Genomic DNA, 25,150 nt, shown 5'->3' with positions numbered 1-25,150 from the left:
ATCTGTACGAATAACAAATCTTTGCGAAACAAATCGCACATGTTTATCACATATACTTCTCAGAGTTTACAATAAATTCCAATGTATTTTTGCATTAGTGCAATGTCTGTATTTGAATGATGGCAGAAGTAGAGAAAGTGCAGGACAAACCCCCGCTTATAAACAGTAATACCTCTTATAATGTGGTGTTCATACCTCCTGCAGTGATAATGTAATGTGGTCTTCTTTTCCTCCTCCTAATAAATTAATTGGGATGCCAATGAATACTACCAGCATGCAAGAAAATCTGCCTGCAGTTTGGTTTATTGAACAATACGTATACCATTAATAAAGTGCTTACACAGCTTACCGTGTGATTCATTTATAGAATAAAGAAACTGAGCTAAATTTACCCAAGGACTCGCATGGCAATATCGACTGTCAGAAACTAGTGGAACAACTTAAAGAATGCCCTACTCTTCAGGACCAGGCGGATATACTGTACATACTGTGTGTCATAAAGTAAGTTACAACATATTGCTCTTCAACCTGTAGGATGTTACAATTCTAGCAGATTCATCTATCCACAATAATCATATGGATGGACGAATCTCCCACTAAGACTAGTGTGTTCTGACAGTGGCTTGTGTGCTGCTCTCAGAACAACTGAACACTGACTGCAGCTTGGTCGAGAATTTTATGCCTGGCTCCTTCAATTATCTAATCAGTCAGGCAGGGGGCTGTTGACAGGCCCCCCACTGAACCAATTTCGGACGGTTCATCTAGAATTCGCCTAGTGTATGGCCAGCTTAAGTACTCTGTCTCTTATGAGGAAAAACAGGAAAGCGCATCCATTGTATTGCATTGCAAATCAGCAGGCAGAGCTTGTGTATGTAATGTGCAAACATGGCTGCCTCCATGTACATATACATGTACAAAATATTCACAGAAACAAGGAGTTTAAAACTTTAGCACTTGGTAAGAATATGAGAGTGCTGTGAGCGGCCGGCATCTCCTCCCACACCGCTCAGCCGCCTATCACAGTCCGGCAGAGCGGTGTGGGGGCGGAGACAGCCCGCACTGTCACAGGAGGCTGAGCTCACCTCCCTGCTCCGCTCGATCAGCCTCCTGTGACAGCGTGTCAGAAAGAAGAGCGAGAGCAAACACTCAGAGATCAGTGATCGCTGAGTGTTTGTAGATAATTGAGGATATGGTATGGTTAATATATCCTCAATTATGAATGAATGGGAGTGATCTACATCACCTCCTGTTCATTCATAATTGTAGTTATAGTAAACATAATCTGTTCTCAAGTTATCAATGAACAGGAACACTCATAGAGGATTCCTGTTCATGTTAACAACTGCCTGAGAATGGATTTTACCCTGATTTTGAAGGGATTTCTTTTACTTCCTGTTTCTGTGCCAGGAAGTGAAGTCCCTCCAACTGGCCACATACAGCAGGAAATTAACTGAAATGGGTTTAACCTCCAACTAGTTTTGCTTTACATACACTACAACTGCTGATGGAACACAAAGTAGGCACCTCCTCTATTGGCTGGTAAGGCCACCCTAATAGTAAGGTTTAGATGTGTGTAGCACCAGGCTCAGACCAGGTAGCTGGGTCAGTATTTTCATGTCAATGTTATCTACATTTTTTTTTTAATAAAGAGCAGAGGTAAGAGCAGCCAATGAGGTATTTTGTTTGAGCAGAGTTGGTACAGATATAAATGTTTGGTTAAACACATAAAATACACCTGTAACAGTAGCTTATTACAATTCTGAACAGAGGACTAGATTGGGATACCAATCTGAATGGCCAGAATGGAGTCACCGTGCACTGCCTACTGAGTGAGCTGTACAATAAAGCTGGACTTAACCGAGAGTGGGGTCTAATCCGCTACATCTCCGGGCTGTTGAAAAAGAGAGTGGAAGTGCTTGCTGAGGTATACCATGACATCATTTTTATATCTCCATTTTGTAACCTCCCCAAACATTCCCAGATCAGCTTCTGTATTCATAAAGATAATAAACAGTCATTTTCCTTTTCTCTCTAGGCATGCACTGATATCCTGTCACACCAAAAGCAGCTGACAGTGGGTCTTCCCCCTGAACCCCGTGAAAAGACCATTACAGCGTAAGTGCTATATAGAATTTCACAAAATTATTGGTAACTTGCACTCTCTACCTTGAATCGCAATTCATGCACATCTGCCAGTTGTGTTTCTTACAAAATATATAGGGGTCTATTCACTAAGCTGCCGTAGGCAGCCGAGTGAAAGACCGACCTGAAGTGAAGTGAGCCAAACGCTGTTCGGCTATTCACTTCAGGCTGGTACGGCTGATTTCAGCCGTATATCGGCTGAAATCAGCCGTACATTGGGTGGCTTCGGGTCGGCCGAACATGCTCAACATGTTTGGACGTCCCGAAGTGCAGGAGGAGTTCGACTCAGCCGATCCAACATCTGGATCGGCTAAGCCGAACCTATCGGTCAGAGGAAATCTGCCTAGGGAGGGATGCACGGATATATCAGCCGCTGAAACATATCGGCCGAAAATGCAAGTGCCATTTGGGCGGATGTGCAGCCAGTGCTGTCACAGAAGGTCGTTGGTGCAGGGGAGGAGTCAGCTGTCAGATCAAGATCTCCTCCCTGCACCACTCGCTCAGCCTCCTGTGACAGCGTGTCAGAAAGCAGAGCAAGTACAAACACTCATCAGTCAGTGATCACTGAGGGGCCTATTCACTAAGCTGCCGTAGGCAGCCGAGTGAATGACCGACCTAAAGCGAAGTGAGCCGAACGCTGTTCAGCTATTCACTTCAGGCTGGTACGGCTGATTTCAGCCGTATATCAGCTGAAATCAGCCGTACATCGGGTGGCTTTGGGTCAGCATGTTCGGCCGACCCGAAGTGCAGAAGGAGTTCGACTCAGCCGATCCAACATCTGGATCTGCTAAGCCAAACCTCCGGCAGGCTACTCGCTGCTGTTTGGTCTATTCTTATAGATGCCGAACAGCAGTGAGTGAATAGCTGAATGCCACTGAGGGACCGAGCAGAACAGAAAAATAGTTTAAAAAGTCACACAAAAAAATAGAAAACCATTGTGCGGAGCTAGCAATGACAGCTGGCTCCGCCCCATAGGTTTTCTATTGGCCGGCGGTTCTACTGCCGTCAAAAAAAAAACTCTCCCGGGCGTTTTGGGAGTCTCCCGGTCTCGGCTGCCCAGGAGAAAAACACTGATTTTTTCTTTTTTTTTCTTTTATCTGACACGAAGCCGTGTCAGAATAGAAAAAAAATGTTTTGCCCATTGAAATGCATTGCTAGATTCTTATTGGCTATTGCAAATTGAAATAGCCATAAGGAATCTAGCAATGCATTCCAATGGGCAAAAAAATATTATTATTTTTTTCTATTCTGACATCGCTCCGTGTCAGAATAAAGAAAAAAAAAGAAAAATCAGTGTTTCTCTCCTGGGCGGCCGGGAGCAGGAGACTCCCGGAGCGCCCGGGAGAGTTTGCTGTCTGGAGATCAGTGTCCCTGGTTAGCAGGTAACCAGGGACGCTGATCTCTCTGCAAGTGGCCGGAGCCAGCTGTCAGAAGCAGGCTGTCATTGGCCGGCCGCTCGGCCAGATTCGGCTTTCATCGCGGCTCACCTGAGCCGAGGCATATGCCTCCGGCTCGACTGAGCCACTCGGCTAATTTCGGAGCTGTACGGGCTATTGTGAATAGCCCGTACAGCAGCCCTTCGGTTCTACTGAACCGAAGGGGTCCTGGGGCCGAAGCTAGCCGAAGGATCGGCCGAAGCTACTGCAAGATCCTTCGGCTGCTTTGTGAATAGACCCCATAGTGAGGGGAATCTACTAAGACTAGAGCAGACAAAATGTGCATTCTGTCTTACTGTCTGTATGTAATTGTACATGGTGAGATTACCTGTGGATCAGGATGGATGCTTGTACCTGGATGCATCCCTGGGAGACAGATTGCATGTACAATGCGTATCCCACTGCACTGCTGACCAGTATGCCCGTTGAAGATGGGTGCTGAAGTGGTTGCGGATGGCGCCGCTATAGTCCAAAGCAATACAATATGTCACCAGCACACCGGAATAGAATGTCCAAAAAACATCTTTATTGACATGTGTACATCATGTCACAAAGCAGGCAATCTTCATCAGGCTCAAGATTGCATGTACAATTACATTCAGACAGTCATGGACACATGCGGACGCTGTCACCCTGTCATTCATTTATATACATATTGTTTTCTTAATTTTCTCAACTTACAATTTACAGTATGTGCGAGCAACCGCCATTTTTTCTTTCTAATCACACCTCCAGGATTTTAATGGTGTATAATATTTGTCACAAACAACCCTCAAAATACTCCTGCACACTCAGAGGCTCCCAGCCATCTACTTTCTTACTAATGGTGGACATCCCAGACTTCAGGAACTGAAGTGTATGCTGTTATAATGACAAAAATATAACATTATACAGATATACGGTGCTGAAAGCAGTAAAGTATTATTGTGGTTTCTGTAAATGGCTTTTTAGCATGTATAGTATCATGTCTTATTGTATACAGTTTTGCCAATAACAGCACTTCCTTTTGAAGGCTGACAATGCTAAGCCACTTGCATACAATTAGCAGCAGCATTGTCAGCCTGTAGTATGCGCTACTTCATTTTTCTCTTGGCTGTCTATCTGAGAGCCATGATCTGCAGCCCAATGGCCAACTGAAAGAGTTCACATGGCAGTCTGGCAACTCTGCTACTAGTTGTGAGACAGTAGCATAGGAGTCAATTTATAAACAATTCCCAGAGCCATTGGCCCTGGCAATCTCTGGGAAAGTTCGTTCTGTGCGAATGAATGCACAAAACAAACGTTCTTGTGTATGCTCTTCAGCTTCATCTAGTGGCCATAATGCGGTATTACAAGATGACATTCGAAAATGCATTCAGTATTAGCATAAATTGCTTACTTACTTCTGATCCTTTCCCTACATAGGCCTTTACCTCCAGAAGAGCTGGCTCACTTAATCTATGAAGCTAGTGGACAGGATATCAGTATTGCTGTTCTCACACAGGTAGGACGTCATGTGAGATTTCATCAATATGCAATCATCTGATTTGTGTCTGTGTAAGGACATGTTGTCGTTAGCAAACAATTAAGCTCTCCCTTAAATTTTTTTAATGCTGGTAGTGTTTTCATGTGTTGATACCTTACACATTTGCTCTATTCTTTCCCAGTGCAATCAGAATGACACTTTGTTTAGATTCCACCCATAGACCATGCTGGGAGGGAACACACTACAGAGGTGTATACATGTTCGTGGTGTGTTTATAAGGTTAGTAAATCAACCCCTTTACCTCCACTTCCCCGCTTCACCCTGTACCTTTAAAATCCCCCCTTCACCTACACTCCCTGCCTTTCTATGCCCCCACCATCCAATCTAGTGTTGATCTCACCAGTGACCAGATTACCCACCACTAGCTTCCTTGGTGAGCCCCACTCCCAACACACATCACAGATATGACCTAGTCTAATCTGTGCCCCCAGACCAGTATTACATATCCTCCAACTAGTATCTAGGATTAGCCTACCCCGTTTTCCCCAAATAGTCATCCTTTGTACACTCTGGACTTGTTATTGTTTGTTAATTCTTGCATGTGTTTTACGCCTTTCTTTTCTGTACTGACCATTCATGTATGCCTTTTTTACTTGAAAACCCAATAAAATATTTTGTTAAAAAAAATCAAATAAATAATTTGCAAATATACTAGGCATGGTACAGCACCAACAATGACATACATGTTTCTAGACAGTCCTTGGATCACAATGATCCAACGATGATGATGATTGGAAATGACAGAGAAATCCCTACACACTGCTCAGTATTTCTTTACTCAGCCAAATCACGCTTTAGATTTTAAATGAGATCTTGTGCCTGCCGTCTGTGCTGTGAACCAAGGATCAGCCTGTAAAATCACTGGAAATTATAGCATCACTATGGCCTCATTGACACAGTGTGAATGAGGCCTTAGTGAAATTGATCTAGTGTGTGCTTTGCATTTATTCTTTTCCCCTAAACTCCTGTGTTTACATTTACACATGTTCAGATGCATTCAGAATATCTAATATGCCCCAGGGCACACATATCTCTATATTTTCTAAACACAATGAAACTGAATGTACCTGAACACAAGCAAACATACAGTGTGCATTATACCATTCAAAATAATTTAAAATAATGACGTGCATTCACATGTCACATAAATGTATAAATGCATATAGTCACATGTATGTCATCACCCATGATGCTACAGGGATGTCATTACTTCTTTGTGAATTAAAGTGTCACTACACTTTAACAACAATCCTCCCCGCATGCATTGCGAGAACTTTGACCAACTTCATTGCAAAGTGCCAGCTGTTACAGATTGTATTGGACTACTAGCAGCCAATTCAACCTTCTTGAGTTTTTAGCGGAATGGCTCTCTTACTATACATGATCATAAGCGAGAAAAACTGCTAGCAACAACAGTGAGCAAATTATATGAGCTGGAAACTATAATTCTTGGAAGATCTATACATCAGAGTTCTACAGAACATACAAGGATGACATGGCTGAATATTTTGCCATTTTAAGAAAGTCATATCTGGCTGTATATTGAGATGGAAAGCTAATATTATGAGCGTAAATTATAATATTATTAATAATAACTGCTTGTGTTTATTAACAATCTGCTTGTGTAGTAGTTCAACATGCTATATATTGCCTGGAATTCATCTAATTCATAAAGAGTGTCTTTAGAATTCCATTGTGCAGCCGCAGAAAAAATGTTGGTGCTTGCCCCAGATTCATGTACCTGTACATGTATTTGGAGAAAGCATTTCCATTTGCAGTGAGCCTGGCATTTCCATACTGTACAATCCATCCTTAGTGCAGCCCACCACCTCCCATGGCTGCCGCACCTGCCACAAAGCGGTGACGCTACCAAGGAATTTTACTAGTGGTTGGACCTGATAGGGAAGCTGAGGAACTAGCTTCCCATCAGGTACACTGTCCTGGTGATTGACAGCAGGCAATGGATGGATTCCATAGCCAATAGACAGCCTGCTGACATCTTTACACTGCTTGCTGTCAATTACTAGAAGAGAGGACCTGATTGGAAACTAGTCCCTCGGCATAACCATCAGGCTCTGCCCACTGTCAGCGTTACTAGTTGTTAAGGATACTGTTGGCTTCGTGAGGCTGAGGATGTGCATTGGTTGCTAGGACTCTGGCGGCTGGCGGTGTCCTGGCAATCAATGAAGCCTCAGCAGGAACCTTCATGAACCACAATGCCCCACTCTGAGAACTCTGCATGCCAGCTTATATTTGGTCCTATACCTGACCAGATTTGGCTTGCTAATCTGTAAACTGGCAATAACTCTTTTTGAATCCGTCACAGCCAAAAGCAACGGGTTCTTAAAATAACATTATTAAGAACTACCTGAATCTGTCGCAAGTGTCGGTAAAGCTACTGAAACTGGCGATAGGGCTTTTTTTTTATTTGACAGAGGACCTTTTAAAGGTCCATAATGCCAGAAACGTGGTGCAAAGCTTTTAATTAAATTCTCTCCAATGTTTTTAACAAAACTGATTTTGCTCTTTAATAAATTCTAATATATACATTACCGCTTTCAAATTATTTTGTTTCGAAAAGGGAAATTAGCAGATAAAAACTAAAAAGTTGGCCCCTGTATTAAAAAAATTCAAATAAGAGCTTTTTACTTAAATACTATATGTATACATGCCACTGTCATTATAGAGATATGTATTTATTATGGCAGTCTTAGTAAAGTAGACACTGATGTGTATTTAGAGCTGATAATAAAGCAGACACTGATATGTGTGCATTTTTGCAGGAAATCATGCTGTACCTGGCCATGTATGTCCGCTCTCAACCCATTCTGTTTGGAGAAATGCTCAGGCTTCGGATCGGTCTAATTATCCAGGTGATGGCTACTGAGCTAGCCCGCAGCCTAAACTGTTCAGGTTAGTGACACACATGCCTTTGATCACCTCATTGCTGGAATTCAATTTTACTGCTGGCATTAAACAAGGATTTCACTAACTAGATTTGCATTAACACTAAACATTTATTCTGATCCAGACAGTTATTTCTTATGGGTTTTTTTGCGAAATGTTCTTTCTGTGATTTCAGGTGAAGAGGCCTCAGAAAGTCTGATGAGCCTTAGTCCTTTTGACATGAAGAATCTTCTTCATCACATCCTAAGTGGAAAGGAGTTTGGTGTGGAACGCAGCAGTAAGTGAATATGTTGTGTTGACTTTGTAACATAAATCAGCATCTCCGCCATCTAGTGACCCGTTAAAGTGACCAGTGGGTGGTCCAGTGGGCCATTGGTGGATGAGTCAATTACATTTCTGTTTGGTTTTTTTTTTGCAACTGCTTAATTTTGGTTTATGTACATAAAATCCAATGAGAGTGTCAGCACAAAGGTTTCACTTTCTTCTTCACTTTCTCTTTCCAAAAAACGACAAGATTTGAGAAAGGTTCCTTCCAAACTATGGGAAATCTGAAATTAGCTACTACTTCTAGTCCCAGTAAGGGTGAATTTCCCAATCAGGAACACAGCAATAAAAACCCAAATGGTTCTAAGCTACAGTCTATTAACAATGAAAAAGAAAATATCCCTTTAGGTACATTTTAAGTTACCAGTAACAGCATTCTGATTTCATGACAAAGTAAACTGCTGAGTAACTGGACGATTTCACAAGTGGGCTTTATGGTTTTTACTTAAATGTAAGGTTTCTGTATCAAACAGTCAAAAGATGACATGGGGTAAGTGTCTACAGTTCTGTTGCCTGTAATAGACTGTCACCACCAGTTAAAAGAATCCACAATGCCATGGTTGATGCCTCAGGAACACTATCCACTTTAGATTGAGGATACATTAAAGAAGTATAATGTTAGAAAAAAAAAAGCTATTTACCTGAATCCCTGTACTAGACACAGATATATCCGACTTCTACCAAGCTCAAATTGTATAATTATTGTTGGTATTTGTGATCTGTGGATTCTGGTGTGGGGTCCTGAGTAGGGATGAGCTCAGGTTTGGACTGAACCTGGTCCAAATCTGACCTCCTCCAAACATGGAAGGAAGCTTGTTCCACTGCTGTCCAATCAGCTGCGGTCGGAGAATTCCCCACCTGCAGCAGCACAAATGCCAAGGGGTGGGGTGCAGTGACATCATTGACCTTATATGGCCACATGGATATATTTAGCCAATGACACTGGCGTAATATGGCCATGTGGCACTATAATGTTAATGACAAGCATCCCATTCCTTTGTTTATGTGCAGGTGTGGTGCTGTGAATGTCCCAGCCCACAGCTGATTGTGAGGGTGTCTCATGGCATGGAAATGTTGAAATAGGACTTGGGTGTAAAAAAAGCGCTATCCAAAATGAATTATGCAGTCATCTTACTGCTTTTATTCAGAGTGCCCTGTTCCATTTTATTAATGTGTATTTGTAAGGACTGCAGGGTCCACTTGTTGGTATAGGTACTATAGTTAAAAATAGTGTTCTGCAGCATTTGCTGACTTAGAATAATTCTCTGTTGTTACTTCCTTAGTGCGTCCGATTGATTCAAGTGCAACCAGCCCAGCTATTTCAATCCATGAGATGGGACACACAGGAGCCACCAAGACAGAAAGATGTGGCATTACTAGGCTACGAAGTGAAATTAAACAAGTGAGTTTTGTTTTGTCACCACGATTCCACCTCGATAACTCATAAAGATCTAATAAATGTGCCACAATTCATGAATACATAGAGCAATCAGTGATCTCTATGGAATTTCTTCCTGTTAGTTCCCTGGCAACCACAGCAATTGTCCTGGAGTTGTCTTGGAAAATAATAATAAAGCTCAGACATTAGGTATCCCTAGAAAGATACCAAAGACATAAATGAAGTTACATTTGTGAATGTGTGAACATAACCAGTGATGAAAGCTTTATTTAATAATATGTTGGATAGAGCAACATAAGTAGCTTTTAGCTCAGGGATGGGTAAGGGTAAGGAGAAAACTGTTTGGGTGCCTCATATATGTCCTTTGCCTTTTCACATAAGTTATGAATTGTATTGTATGTAACTGGGCTATTAGTAAATGGAGAAGGTAGGGGTGTTTTTCCAAATTGTAATGAAAGTGAAAGTTCACCGCAGAATGACTCAGTAAACATTAAATAGCCATATAACACACATACCTTGATAAATGCATGGCACCATGCTTGATTTTCTGTGCTCCGGTTGTCCAGCAATCAGCATTGGAAAATGCCAGCTATTGGCAGAGACACCATGCAACTCATGGTGTTGCTCAGCTACCACATACTCTTAGCATCAGGGCACAGAGGAAGCACATTCAAGCAGTTTCCCATTAGACTTTGCAATCACAGGACATAGATAGCACGAGAGGGGCTGAGCGTCACCATGAATAGCATGTTATCCCTGGTAAATACCCAGCAGTTTTCAATGTTCATTGAGTAATTCTAGGGTGTATTTCCACTTAAACGTGCAGGTAAATTAAGAATTTGAGAACACCCAATGTTCTAGTAAGTAGTTCTAGTTCGTTCCCAGTGGTCCATACATTATGGCAGTTATATGGACTCTAATATTCTCATTTTGACCCTCACAGGATCATGTGATTTAAAGGGAGAGAATGATAGTTAGTAACAGTTTTATTTTGATGGGCTTTAACTGAGTTAAGTGAAAAGTTACTTTGCTAAGTGAACAGCCCATACCCTTAGAAAATCAACCCATTAATTGTATAATTAATTGTATCCGCTACTCAGTGGCCATACACAGCTTCTTCTAGTTTGAAATCTCCCAAGTGTCTGATAGCTAGGGGTATGTGGACCTCATAAACAACAATAATAATATTAAAACAACCAAAAAAAAGCGATACCATTTTTCTAAAATGACATTGGGGTTATGTTATTTTACTAGTTTAAATGTATACAACAATGGAGTTTTCCTTATTTCAGTATATGCATTTTGTTCTAAGGTGTTATATTTTCTGCTTTCAGATGGATAGGAGGTTTAGTGCTGATGATCAGGTGAATGCGGCCGTGGCTCATTTGCTTCTCATGTATTATTATTAACAACTTAAACAGTTCTAAATATTAATTTTTAGGTCTAATTCCTCCTTTCTGCTTTTTGTGGCTTGTGGTGGTGTGGAGTTCATACTTACGAAATTATTTTGTGTTTGTAGATTTAACAAACTTGTCTCTGAAAACTTCTGTCATGCCTATGTTATTGCATTATCTCTCCAATCAGACGCACAAAACCAATAAAAATCCAACTTTATTGTTGTAAATTCCATGCAAAGATCAAAATACAAGGTATACGCCACCGCAGTATCTTTCACACTGCAACGTCTCTCACGCGTTTCACCACCTGGGCGTAATCATGTTTTACTCCCTGCTAATTGTATAGTTTTCCAGTTTCATTTTTACTAATATATTCTTAGTATTAAACTTGTGATATAAGGAGATTAACCCCCTCCCGCCCACAACTTTTTTATTAACATTCTCTAGCACGATCATGTGCTGTGGATATGTTTGTAATCACCCCCCTCTAAAAAATAGCAGCTGACCCTTCACATGGCCGCAGGCTCTCATTCCTGGCTGTCACTGATGATTTGGTTCATGATCATGTGATCACTATGACAACTATAACGCATTCAGGCTAGAGGCTTCATTGGCAAAATAGACATTTACCTACAGGTAAATACTGCCATCTTCAGGCTGCAGCGGGATCTGCAGTGCCATCTATTTAAAGGGGAACTATAGTTTGCTTCACTAATCTCCACTCCAGCAATGCGACGTGTGCAAGCTCCATCCTTGCCCCTCACATCATAGCCTGCCTTTCCTCTGGATTGAGTTTTTTCCTCTGGGTTCTGCGCCTTCTGCAATTTTGATTGGCATGCACACGGGGGTTAATCCATCTTGGCACCAAGGAATGCAGAGATTGTGACATCGTGGATGGAAAGGGAAGGTGACCACAGCACGCAGAGGGAACGCGGAAGCATATGACACAAGCATAAGTGTTTTAGATGCCTAAGATTCCAGTGGAAGTTATAGCTCTAATACAAAGCAAAGCTCTCTTTAACTTATGATATAATTCTACAACATTATGATGTTATAATTTTTATTATAACATTTGGCATCTGATGGTCTCCCTGATAAGACTGCTCATTCTGTACACAAAATCTATTGGTTGCCATCTTGTGTAGCTAGAAGCAGGATGATTTCCATTTATATGGTTCAATATGTAAACAAAAGTATTTGTTTCTTAACTAACATGGTGGAAATGTTTTAACTATACGTGACCAGTATGCAGTGCAGGCATTGTAGAAGGCACATTACCAAGATTATTTACTGCATGGACATCGTGTATGCCCACCAGCAGCTCTGTCAACGTGCTTGCTTGGTGAAGACTTTTGTTTCTCTGTAGGTTTTGTAATCATGCCTGTTGTGATTGCCACGTACAGTGCGCTCCCTAAACATGTTAACACTATGAGAGACACTCTTAGTTTGAATTCTCCGGGGACTTTCTGGTTCTACCAAGAGTCAAGATATAGTCCCCTGACACACCATCTAGTAATTGCAGCCATATGATAAGAGGCACCTGCTCCTCCACCCATACCCCTAGCAAATGTTCTGTACAGGTCTGTTATTCAACATATGAGGAGAACAGTACTGTATGATATATTGTGTTGTTGTCTTATATGTAAATGAGATTAGACAATTCCTACATTGTATATATTATAAAATAAGAACTGCGGCAAACATTATATGGCGTTTTCCTAAACAGCATCACACGCAGCCTAAAAATATCTTGCTATTATGCCATTAGCTATGGAAGTTAACTTTAGGTAAATGGCAGACACTTTCATTCTTTGAGGAGACCCAGTCACCACTGAGCATTTGTAATGCCATAAATCGTCACTCTTGAGTTTTTTTAATATTGGCCTTAACTTGATTGTTTTTATTATATAATTGTATGCTTTTATAATTGTATGCTTTGCTTGCTCGATCAGTAGTAGCAGGCTGTGTCTGGCAGTTAGGCTGTCTTAGGCTGGGTTCACACCTCGGCGTTCCTAATAGGCGCGTTTTATGCGCGTTTTTGCCTTTGCGTTTGAAGCACTTTTTTTGTTCAGTGATCGTTCGACGCTCGTTTTTTAACCTCCCTGGCGGTATGATTCGCCCCACCCTTTTTTTTCTCTATCTGTTCTTCGTGGGTTTTTTATTTTTTTTTATTTTAGACTGGGCGTTTTTTAGCACGACAAAACGGGCTAAAAATACGCCCAGGTGGGAACCATGCCCATAGGGATTAGTAGGATTTCACTTCTTGAGCATTTTTCAGCGCTTCGATTAGCGCTGAAAAACGCCCAGGTGTGGCGTGTGGACCCAGCCTTAACCCCTGCCTAAGCTCAGTGCTAATAACAGACACAAAAAAAAAATGATGCATAACAATGGTGTTGTCATAGTTTCATGAAAGAAATGTAAAGGCTTTATTATTTGACATTTTGATCCTTCTCCAGCAGCCTGGACAGGTTATTGGGAGTCTAACGAGCATGACACTGAGCTGACGTGACAGGGAGATAACACAGCTAAATAACAGCACATACACCTATCCCTGAGTAGTAAAGCTAGCAAGATTTTCTCATGTCAGTCCCCGGGCTGAAAGACAGAAAATCTGTAGGTTTCTCCATCCACAATAAACAGCATGGATAGGAATCTCCACTGCCAGCCATTATATTCAGGCCATTGCAGCACATGCAGCTGCCTAAATGTCCAAATTATGAATTCATCTGATAAGATGCAGTCCTTTGTTGGCCAGGAATTTTTCACCCAGCTCGGTCAGTTTTTAAACCGACTTTTGCCGAGCTGGGTGGTGCTGTGCAGTCTTGAGCTACCCATACATTACATGGCTTAAATTTCAGATGAAATTCAAGCTGTATTTGGCTTTGACTAGCTTAAGACTGCACTATTACAACAGCATTGTTGATTGAGATTCTTAAAAAGGACCATTCCTGTGACGGACTGAACCGTCACTGGTGCTGTTGGAGGAGCCTGGGGGCTAGCCTCCTTCCTACTGACTATGGACCCAGAACTATGGAGACCCCCCTCGGACCTCTTGGGGTTACAATGAACCATTCTACCAGGTTTATATGTGGGGGGATGTACTGTACATGTTCCCTGGCATTACATTTGGATGGCCCTGTGTGTATTATAGGTACAGGCTGTGACTCCAGGAGCACTGAAGGGGGATAATTCTGGACATTGAACTGTTACAGTTAATTGGTCCCTTTTGTTGTATTGTGTTGATGATGGGATTAGGATGGCTGATTCTAGGAGTAGCTGACTCCAGGTGTAGATGAGTAAATCACACTATGATACACTCAGGAGATAATCCCATCACATGTGTCTCCTCTCCCCCTATTCATTCATTAAGGCATCGGGGAGGGGGAGGGGATGTTTGCATGCTGTTCATGTTTGATTGCGTTATGTGTTTAGACTTCTTGAACTGTATATATACTGAGCTGGTCTTCATTAAAGCAGATCCCTGTTGGAACTTACATACAGCCGGCCTAGTGTTTGTTCTGAGCTGGATTGGAACGGCACATAGCTGTAGTTCCAATCCCGTATTACCTGACAAACGAAGGATCAGACGTTGCGGTCTGACATCTGATCCATTAGTAGCAGAGGAGTGTCGGGAGAGTGGAACCGAGTGAGCAGGGGCTTGTTACATTGGTGGCAAGCGGCGGGATCTGCTCTCCAGTTATTGGGACACTCCATACCACCACAGGGAATGACCAGCTATGCAGCCTGCAGGAGAGACACGCTGAAAGACCTACTTGAGAGCCGAGGAGGGACCGCTGGGACAAAGAGCAAGGCCACCCTGGTCAGTGAGCTAGCCGAGATGGATCAGAGGGATGGTAATGCTGGACCCCGGTCAGTTGGAGACTTGTTTCAGCAACGGGTTCGACAGAGGTTGGCGTTATATGGTGCCAACCCATCAGAGACCGCCATACAGGATGCCATTAGAGACATCCAGCAGCAGGATGAGCGACAAAAGAGAGCACTAGAGCGGCAACATGAGTGGAGAATGGCGAAACTACGGCAATCAGCGAATACACCTAGAGATACCGCGCCTTTCCGTAAGTTGCCCTTTCGGGCGTTCAAACTATTTAAGATGGAGATCCAGGGAGAGAAGGTAGCCGACCTCTCTCCGAAGCAGCAGATGGAACTACTAATCCCAGCAGAAGAGCTGGCATCAGGGCAGAGTGCTGCTATCCTCTGCCCCGCACCCATAGCCCCCCTGAAGCTCCTGGGAGAAATGGCGGCCGACCCCATTTCTTCGTCACCATCTTCAGACGTGGGGGACCTTATAGATTTGAATGCAGAGGAACCGCTGTCCCATCCACTCCCAGCTGAAGAGCTGGTAACAGGGTTGCAGGGAGAAGAGGTAGCCGACCTGTCTCCCCAGCGGCAGATGGAGCATCAGGGAGAAGGTACAGCTGTCACTTCTTCCCAGCAGCTGGAAATGTTCCCAGGAGAGAATGTACCCGACACTTCTCCCCAGCGGCACCCGGAGTTCCAGGGAGGGGAGGTGAGCGTCCTCGTTCCCCAGCGGCAGTGTGGTTACCCAGGAGATGATGTGGGTGGCATCACTCTCCTGCACGAGAGTCAAGCGGACCAGTTGGAAGAGCTTTTGAATTTATCTTGTCAGACTAACACAGGTCCAGACCAGTTTGTGGTCTGGTACCTGGTTAGTCTACTGTTGGGAGGGGAGAAATGTGACGGACTGAACCGTCACTGGTGCTGTTGGAGGAGCCTGGGGGCTAGCCTCCTTCCTACTGACTATGGACCCAGAACTATGGAGACCCCCCTCGGACCTCTTGGGGTTACAATGAACCATTCTACCAGGTTTATGTGTGGGGGGATGTACTGTACATGTTCCCTGGCATTACATTTGGATGGCCCTGTGTGTATTATAGGTACAGGCTGTGACTCCAGGAGCACTGAAGGGGGATAATTCTGGACATTGAACTGTTACAGTTTATTGGTCCTTTTGTTGTATTGTGTTGATGATGGGATTAGATAGCTGATTCTAGGAGTAGCTGACTCCAGGTGTAGATGAGTAAATCACACTATGATACACTCAGGAGATAATCCCATCACATGTGTCTCCTCTCCCCCTATTCATTCATTAAGGCATCGGGGAGGGGGGGGGATGTTTGCATGCTGTTCATGTTTGATTGCGTTATGTGTTTAGACTTCTTGAACTGTATATATACTGAGCTGGTCTTCATTAAAGCAGATCCCTGTTGGAACTTACATACAGCCGGCCTGGTGTTTGTTCTGAGCTGGATTGGAACGGCACATAGCTGTAGTTCCAATCCCGGATTATCTGACGATCGAAGGATCAGACGTTGCGGTCTGACATCTGATCCAATAGTAGCAGAGGAGTGCCGGGAGAGAGGAACCGAGCGAGCAGGGGCTCGTTACAATTCCTAATAGGTTCACTTTAGATGTGCTAACATCAAGATCTGTTTACCATAGGGGAATTGCACTGATGATTGGTATTGGTACTGACGATTTCATTGACATCCAGACACCATGCTTACTGTGTATACACGTTTTGCAGAAAACTATTTGATGAAAAAGAGCAGCACTTGTTCCAATCACTTGCATCATCCTTTGTTTAGCAGCACCCATGAACACTATTGTCAGTGTAACTCCGCTTGAACTGCTTTTACTTGAATGTCATTAACATTGGGTTACCCATATGCATCTATCCTTAGTAGTAGGAGATAATAATGGAACCTGAAGTGTTCTTTGACCTACAGTGCAAGTTTATGTTACACTTTTTACTAACATAGTGACCATTACTTACTGTGCCTGCGTCCTTCTCCTGCCTGCTTTCCACCAGCTTCTATGGCATGCTTAGTAGTGTTAATATTTACACCCCTTATTTTCTATGTTCCCCTGTAGTTACATTGGCATTCTGTAAGCAGCATCCATTCATCAAGGTCTACGGTAAATCCATCATTTTTCTTGTGGCTTGTCTTCCTCTTTCGCGTGTACACTATGTAACTGTCTTGTGCTTTGTATTCTTTTCTGACATTGTAAGCAAAAATACTTGTAATAGGTTTTTCATTTAGCCTGTTCTTGATGAGACTACTTATATGGCATTCGGGATAGATGATAGACCGCCAATCACATAACTGTGGGAAGTAGCAACTCCACCCCCCACTACTCTAATGAAAATATATCTCTAGACATTTCCATACACTTCCTGACCAAAAGTCACACATTCTAATATTTTGTTGGACAGCCTTTAGCTGTGATTATGGCACACGTTGGCCATGGCATCCTTTCCATAAGCTTATGCAGTCTCACATCATATATTTTAGTCCAGAGTTGCTTTAGCTTTTAGCCAAGATCTTGTAGTGATGCTGGAATAGACGGACCCTTGTGTAAAGTCTTCTCCAGCACATCCCAAAGATTCTCAATGAGGTTAAGGGCTGGACTCTGTGGTGGCCAATCCATGTGTGAAAAGTATGTCTCATGCTCTCTCAATCCACTCAATTTGAGCCTGATGAAGCCTGGCATTGTCGTCTTGGAATATGAGCATGCCATGAGAGAAGAAAAAAATCCATTAATGGAAAAACCTGGTCATTCAGTATATTCAGGTACGCAGCTGACCTCATTTTTTGGGGATGTAATGTTGCTGAACCTAGTAATTATCCAATAGAAGGAACTTACCTATTTGCTTAGCTAAAGCCTTGTGACTTTTTTTTTACCAGGTAGTGTAATTAATATGATATTCTCATGGTCAGTTTATTTAGGCAAATAATTAAACTTGCAGTTTGGCTAGTTTCTTTAGCCGGCCATACATGCTTAGACTGGGGCCAAATACTGTAGATAGTTTTGCTGCGAGATCAAGATGTTTAGCACCAAGGCAAAACTTTTGATCTGTCGCAGGAGCATTATGAATAGTTGGCAGGAGATTATATCGCATGCATAAATAATGAAGCTGATTTAACTAAAATAGCTTTTCGTAGCTGAGCCTTCCCTGCTGTTCCAGGCAGTACATGCATCTTTAGCAGCTTTAGGCCTCATTCACACTGCCGCGCATATACGTGCGTATACGCGTATTGTACCATATGCAACATATGCAAATAAATGGCTCCATACACATGGCCGCGTATGGAGCCGTATATTTGCGTAGCGTATATATGCGCAAAAACAGAATGGAACCGAGATGCGTCCGGGCAGCGTATCTTTACGCGCATACGCATGTTTGCGCGCGTATATGCGTACAGTTCATTGAAATTTCCATTAGGAATGATGCATTCTGGGAATGCAAATAGTGCACGCATATACGTTCGTATATACGCGCATAGACACTCGTATATACGCGCATAGATGCGTATATACGCAATATACAATTTTGCTTGCGTTGTGTGTGAATGAGGCCTTAGTGCTCTTGTAAACCAATAGGTATAATGATTGAGCATGGTAGAGGCAACTTTGGTACTCTGTGGCTAAAAATCAACTCTTGCTTTGATTCATCATGATACAGAGAAGATTAGCAGCAAGCTGGCTTATGTCCAATACAACACACTTGATCAAGACAAGCTGAGGCACTGAATTACACCTAAACACATAAAAGGCACCAGAAGGTTTTCTATTACCACATTTCTACTGGTGTAAATCAACACCTGTGATGACATATCTTCTGGTTTGCAAGACCTTCATCTGGTCCAGTTGAACCTTGCTCATCTTAACCCCTTAATGCCTGAATTAATTTTCAATAATACAAAAAAAAAAATGATATGTGTTTTGGCTTTCAAGCAGATACAAAGGAAGGTGGAGATCGTAATTTGAATATAGCACATACTATGGTGAAACATGTAGGTATGATGCAAATTAGCGACACTAGGCATTTAAGTAATATAATTAAGTTATTGACCAGTACCTGCGGTAAACAATTCAAATGAAAAAAATGATCAAAAATTTATAGAATGTCATAAAATCAACAAAAAGTCAGTTGCGAAGAATAATTTTTACTCTTGGAGTTCTCAAAAGCAGTTTTTTATCTTGTTGAGGCACAGGTGAACATTGCACTTCAAATATTTGGTTACACTCTGGCCCTTACAATTTGGGTGTTTGCAGCGTTGCCGTCCACGTTCAACCACTGGCCAGTGACCCAAAGTATCTGAACAGACTTGCACTGATGGAACCTCGATTTATCAAAAAAATGCTGAAATATCAACTTTGCATGCATTACTTTTTATGTAATCAAGCAGATCACACATACATATATTTCCATAACTGCCTAATGTCGCAAAAAAGCGACAAAGCGAAATCTGCACATAACTTCGAAATTTTTCGTCACATGGAGTTGATCTCAATTTATAAGCCGTAGCAGCAAACAAAATTTACACAAATTTTCTCAAAATTAACATCAGCAGCCATGTGCATGACTGCGCTGAGGCTTTGCGTACTTCAAGCAGTTTTAGTTAACTATACTACTGCGACAGGGCGCGATCACTGCTCCCAAAACAATCTTTGGTACTTATTGAATACAAATAAACCTGCATTGGCGGAATAAACACAGTCAGTCAGGCTGCAGTCAGGCCGGGAGGGGTCGCAAAAATGCGACGCTCGTCCTCAAGTGGTTAACACACACGTTTGTTACTGTGCCTTTTAATCTCAGTGATCCGGGATGATGGAATATGAATTTGAGGGGAGGAATAAACTAGTGAAGCCAAGCTGCAATGGCTGTAGGCAAAGCATTTTTTTAGTTTGCATTTACATTCAATAATATTATCGGAGATTCGATATACACTGGCGTATTACAGGACTATGTATGAGCTGGCGGCGGTTTACCTCCTTATCTTTTGCAAGGCGGTCAGCAGAAACTGCACAGAATTGCAATAATGCAGATTAATAAGACTAGACATCACTGAATATGGAGATATTTCTAAGCAACATCCATACATCAAAGAGCCAGATGCAGCTTTGATGTTTTCCTCTTCTTTCATGTTCCAGCCAAAAGATACTTGGGCACAAATTTATTTCATATTTACATTGTCTTTATTCATATTGAAATATGTCTCCTTTACAGGGCCATATTTGACTAGAGCTACCCATAGACAAGAGATAACAAGATTATATCTATCGAGTCCCTGTAGGAAGATGCTTGGGATTTTCAATCAATCAGAATGCTCCAAAATTTGCCCAATTTGCTATTGTTTCTCCCACTAATCATTTACACTTACTCCTCTCATCATTGATGCCTCTCCCCTCAACATTGACACTACTTGGAGGCTTAAATGTATTCAGTTTAGAGGTATTTAGAGCATTTATCCGCTCTCAAATTACAGCTTACATTGAGGTTTAGTGGCTCAATGGTCTAACAACTGATCAATCCCTCTTAAGTCTATTTCTCTGCCTAAAAAAATGGTTAGAGCTTGATAAATGCATCAAATGGACAATGACATCTAATGGGCCATTGAATTTGCCCTGCTTTTCTTCTAGAATCAGCCCATTTAAAGTTGGTATATCCTTTATGAGTGAACTAAATTTATGTACTCTTCCTGTTCCCTTGGAATCTCCAGTAGTGAGTGACACCTTCTTACTGAAAGTCTGACTTCGTACCCTTCAGTCATCAATGCTCCTGTTTTCTAAATTCTTTATTTAGTAGCGCACAGGGTGTGCAACCAGATGTATTAATTCACTTTGACAGAATGTTACAAATAGCCAACATCTTGGCAGCGGCCTGGACCACCGCATATGGCGACACAAGACAGGTATCAGCTACACATTCAGTATTCAACTATCACTTTAAGAAAAGAGGTTATATTAAACCATCGTCGGTGGACTTCCCAGCTGCCATCCAAAACAGACAGTAAGGTCTTGATTTTTGTGAATAGAGCGGCGCGACTGCTGAAGCTGATCGCCAGCAGGCAGGATCCTGAAGGGGGAGGAGAGGAGGAGCTGGGGAGAAGGTGAAAGAGTAGAGCGAGATGGGAAAAGAGGGAGCAGGAAGAGACAGAAAAAAGTGAGAGTGAAGAGGAAGAAAAGGCCACCTTGAGAGCCTCACTCCAGGAGTCCGAGATATTCCGGAGAGGAGGTGAACTCATACCACTCGAATCAGGTAGAGCAAAACCAAGCAACCATCCCCCTGAGGGAACTGGTGAGGTCCTTCATCTGCCTGATGTCACAGATCTTGCTAAGCCAGAGCTGGATGGTGGGAGGAGAGACCTGTCTCCACAGGGCCAGGACGCATGCTCGAGCCGCATTGACAAGGTGAATCACCACCGAACGCTTGTATCCCCGTAGAGGACTCGAGTTATGATGGAGCAGAAAATACAAGGGAGCCCTGGGAATTCTTGAGTCCGAGAACCTCTGAGTGATGGAGTGGACTTTGGTCAAGAACTCCTGGATTGAAGGACAGGACCAGAACATGTGGAGCATGCCCACAGTGGAGCAGCAATCACTAGTGTCCGGGTAGATCATTAATATGCCACAAACTTTAGAAGCCCACTGCAAACAATCAACTAATTTCATCCTATCCGATTGCTTAAAGGAGAACTATGAGGTGAGTGCTTTTCACTCACCTCATAGTTCTAGCCGACCTTCTAGCCGACCAGTAGATCGGGAGGTGAGCAAACGCATACCGGCGTTCGTTCACCTCTCGATCCTGTCACGGCTCTCTGCCGTGACAGGGGAGGGGCTGGATTCCCCCCGCTCCGATCTGCCAGCACTGCCTGGCGGAACGGACGGGGGAGGGGGCGGGTACAGCTGGCTCTGCCTCTAGATAGGCAGAGCCAGCTGTCAGTCACGCAGCTGGGCAGATCCAGACATAATTGTAGGGATCCGCTTCAGCTGCGGCGTCTCAGTATACCGCAAGCTAAAGCTCGCGGTATACTGAGCCTAGGGTGATGGGAGGACGCTAGTTTGTGTCCTCCCGTTACCCTAAGGAGAACTATGGGGAAAAGCCTTTACCCCATAATTCTCCTTTAATTCTTATTCAAGCTCAAGAAAGTCAGTGAAAGTCAGTGATACCCTTTATAGGCTAATATAGGTTAAAGATGCAAGTTTTCGGGATTTCTTAGATCCCTTCTTCAGGTTTTGTACATTTCTCAATGTAGAACATGCGAGGCATGTTCAATTAATCAACCAATCAGACAGTAAGAAAATCTGCCTCATTTGCTATTGTTTTTCCCACTGATCATAGACACCTCCTCTCCTTATTGTTGACACGACTTATAAGCTTGGGCGTATTAAGTTTACAGCTATCAGTTTACACATATCTGTCACTTTCTGCACTAATTAATGTCTAATCATTTCATTTTTACATGAAGTGAACAATAATTTGTTCAAATCCCTATTTTCTCATAAATCGTTATTTTATCTCGTAAGATGTTATTTTACATAATCTCAAATGGCTCCTATTCATTTTCTCCTCCATAGACAGCTGCTGAATCTCCCAGTTATCACTACCCTGAAGCTGGTGTTATTTTAAAGGGGTGATAACCTGTGCGAATTGACTTTTACATTGATTTTATTATGGGATGATATAGTATAATAGCACTGAAAGTGATATAATATTATTAGTAATGGTAAAATACCACCACTTAGAGAGCCAACTAAAAAAAGCATGTTGTGTGTGTGTTAATTGAGATCTGGATGTTATAGGCGTAGTATCAAAGAAATAACAGAAAAACAAACAAGCAAGTTTGTGAGTTGAGCCTAATTAGTCTGAGAATGTTTTTATGCTTATAACATTGACATAATGTAACAGAAGTTAAAAAAAATTGGCTACAAAAGTGTGATTTTACATTAGATTAGTATATGGTTCAGTTGTTACCTTAGTATATACAGTCATGGCCAAAAATATTGGCACCCCTGCATTTCTGTCAGATAATGCACCACTTCGTGCTGAAAATGGTTGCGATTACAAATGTTTAGGCATTCTCATGTTTAGTTCTATTGTTTGTATTGGTATGACACAAAAAAGTGGAGAAAAAAAAGCCAAGTCTGAAACATTTCATGCAAAACTCCAAAAATGGACTGGACAAAATTATTGGCACCTTCTCCAAATTGCAAGAAATAATTGCATTCCAAGTTTTTGTGGAAAAGCATGGACAATCTCAAGGTTACAAGTCCATCTCCAGAGATCTTAATGTTCCTGTGTCCACTATGCGCAACATTGTCAAGAACTTTAGAGCCCATGGCACTGTAGCCAATCTCCCTGGATGTGGACAAAAGAGAACAATTGTTTAAAGATTGCAACAAAGGTTTGTTCAAGTGTTGGATAAAGACCCTCAATCAACTTCCAGACAAATTCAAGCTGACCTTCAGGGACAGGGTACAACTGTGTCAGCTCGCACTATACGTAGGAGACCCAGAAGGACCTCACTGCTGACACAGAAATATAAAAAAAAAGCCATATTGGAGTTTGCCAAAACTTACCTGAGGAAGCCAAAATCCTTTTGGGAGAATGTGTTGTGGATAGACGAAACAAAAGTACACCCTTTTGGTAAAGACCATCATTCTGCTGTTTTCAGAAAAAGAAATGAGGCCTTTAAAGAAAAAAATACAGTCCCTACAGTCAAACATGGTGTAGGTTCACTGATGTTTTAGGGTTGCTTTTCTGCTTCAGGCACTGGATGTCTTGACTGTGTGCATGGCATTATGAAATCTGAAGACTACCAAAGAATTCTGGGGTGCAATGTGGGGCCCAGTGTCAGAAAGTTGGGTCTCTGTCAGAGGTCATGGGTCTTACAGCAGGACAATGACCCAAAGCACACGTCAACAAGCACCCAGAAATGGCTTCAGACAAATGAGTCCAGATCTAAATCCAGTCGAGCACCCATGGAGAGATCTCAAAACAGCCGTTGGGAAAAGAAACCCTTCTAATCTGAGAGACCTGGAGCAGTTGGCGAAAGAATAGTGGTCCAAAATTCCTGTAGGGAGGTGTAAGAAACTAATTGATGGTTACAGGAAGCAATTGATTTCAGTTATTTTTTCCAAGGGCTGTGCTACCAAATATTAATTTAGGGTGCCAATAATTTTGTCCAGTCCATTTTTGGAGTTTTGCGTGTAATGTGCCAGATTTGGCTTTTTTTTCTCCACTTTTTTATGCCATGCCAATACAAACAATAGAAATAAACATGAGAATGCCTAAACATTTGTAATTGCAACAATTTTCTGCGCAAAGTGGTGCACTATCTGACAGAAATGCAGGGGTGCCAATATTTTTGGCCATGACTGTAGGTCATATGAACTAATATAAATGTAAAGTGTAGAAAAGTCCAATGGTGGGTACCAGATAATCGCAAAAGCCATTCATGTGCTCTCAAGCAAAGTATATACAAATGATCCAATGGAAGATGCACTTGCTGGTATGTTGCTTCAATGCAAGACCCGTGATTGCCTCTTCCACTGAGCGGTTTTTAATGGGTTAAGGGTAGATGTGTACATAGTGGTAGTGCATGTTATGCAGTGCTTAAAGTGGAAATAATTAATGTGAGATTCCAAATATCAGGGCATTTTGGCAATTTTGTCTCCTGCTTTCTTAAGTTCCATGTTACCTAATTTGGTATGCTGAAATTTTGTAGTTACATAAAAATGGAAGCCCCTGTTCGATTGTTTATAAAACTTTGCTAGTTTCCTTCTGCTTTTAAGTGCTTTGATTCTTTTTACCTTGCAGGAAATCACTGTTTTTTTTACCTTCATGGAAATTTAACCCTGGACGATCCTACTAACCCCAAACTTTTGATTTTATATCTATATGTATGCTTTTCACTGATGAGGCTTTCACTTTTCATTTCAGAGATGCAGCAGTCCTTCATCTCCCACTGGAACTTTGTCTCCAACAGCATCCTCTGGACCCCAGCTTATATGGGATGATCACCAAGGCCAGTGGCTAAGAAGAAGAAGACTCGATGGAGCCATCAACAGGGTTCCAATGGGCTTTTATCAGAAAGTATGGAGCCTCCTTCAGAAGGTAAGTGATAAAAAGGGATCTAATATTTGTCATGTTTAATGCTTTTGCATATATATATATATCTATATATCTATA

General features: G+C 42.2%; 1 protein-coding gene across 1 annotated transcript in view; it reads left to right on the top strand.

Moving 5' to 3' along the window:
* The window catches only part of PHKA2 (phosphorylase kinase regulatory subunit alpha 2), a 90,540-nt gene that overhangs the window by 60,508 nt on the left and 4,882 nt on the right, over positions 1–25,150 (top strand). Inside the window, exons 22-30 of the mRNA XM_018554852.1 lie at positions 368–501; positions 1,768–1,924; positions 2,036–2,115; positions 4,983–5,061; positions 7,887–8,016; positions 8,186–8,287; positions 9,618–9,736; positions 11,068–11,097; positions 24,902–25,075. Coding sequence (XP_018410354.1) covers positions 368–501; positions 1,768–1,924; positions 2,036–2,115; positions 4,983–5,061; positions 7,887–8,016; positions 8,186–8,287; positions 9,618–9,736; positions 11,068–11,097; positions 24,902–25,075 — 1,005 coding nt within the window. The remainder of the gene's footprint in view (positions 1–367; positions 502–1,767; positions 1,925–2,035; positions 2,116–4,982; positions 5,062–7,886; positions 8,017–8,185; positions 8,288–9,617; positions 9,737–11,067; positions 11,098–24,901; positions 25,076–25,150) is intronic.

Source organism: Nanorana parkeri, unplaced genomic scaffold (genome assembly GCF_000935625.1).
Source record: "Nanorana parkeri isolate BGI_ZX_2015 unplaced genomic scaffold, ASM93562v1 scaffold175, whole genome shotgun sequence".
Taxonomy (NCBI): domain Eukaryota; kingdom Metazoa; phylum Chordata; class Amphibia; order Anura; family Dicroglossidae; genus Nanorana; species Nanorana parkeri.
This window is presented reverse-complemented; position numbering and strand designations above follow the sequence as displayed.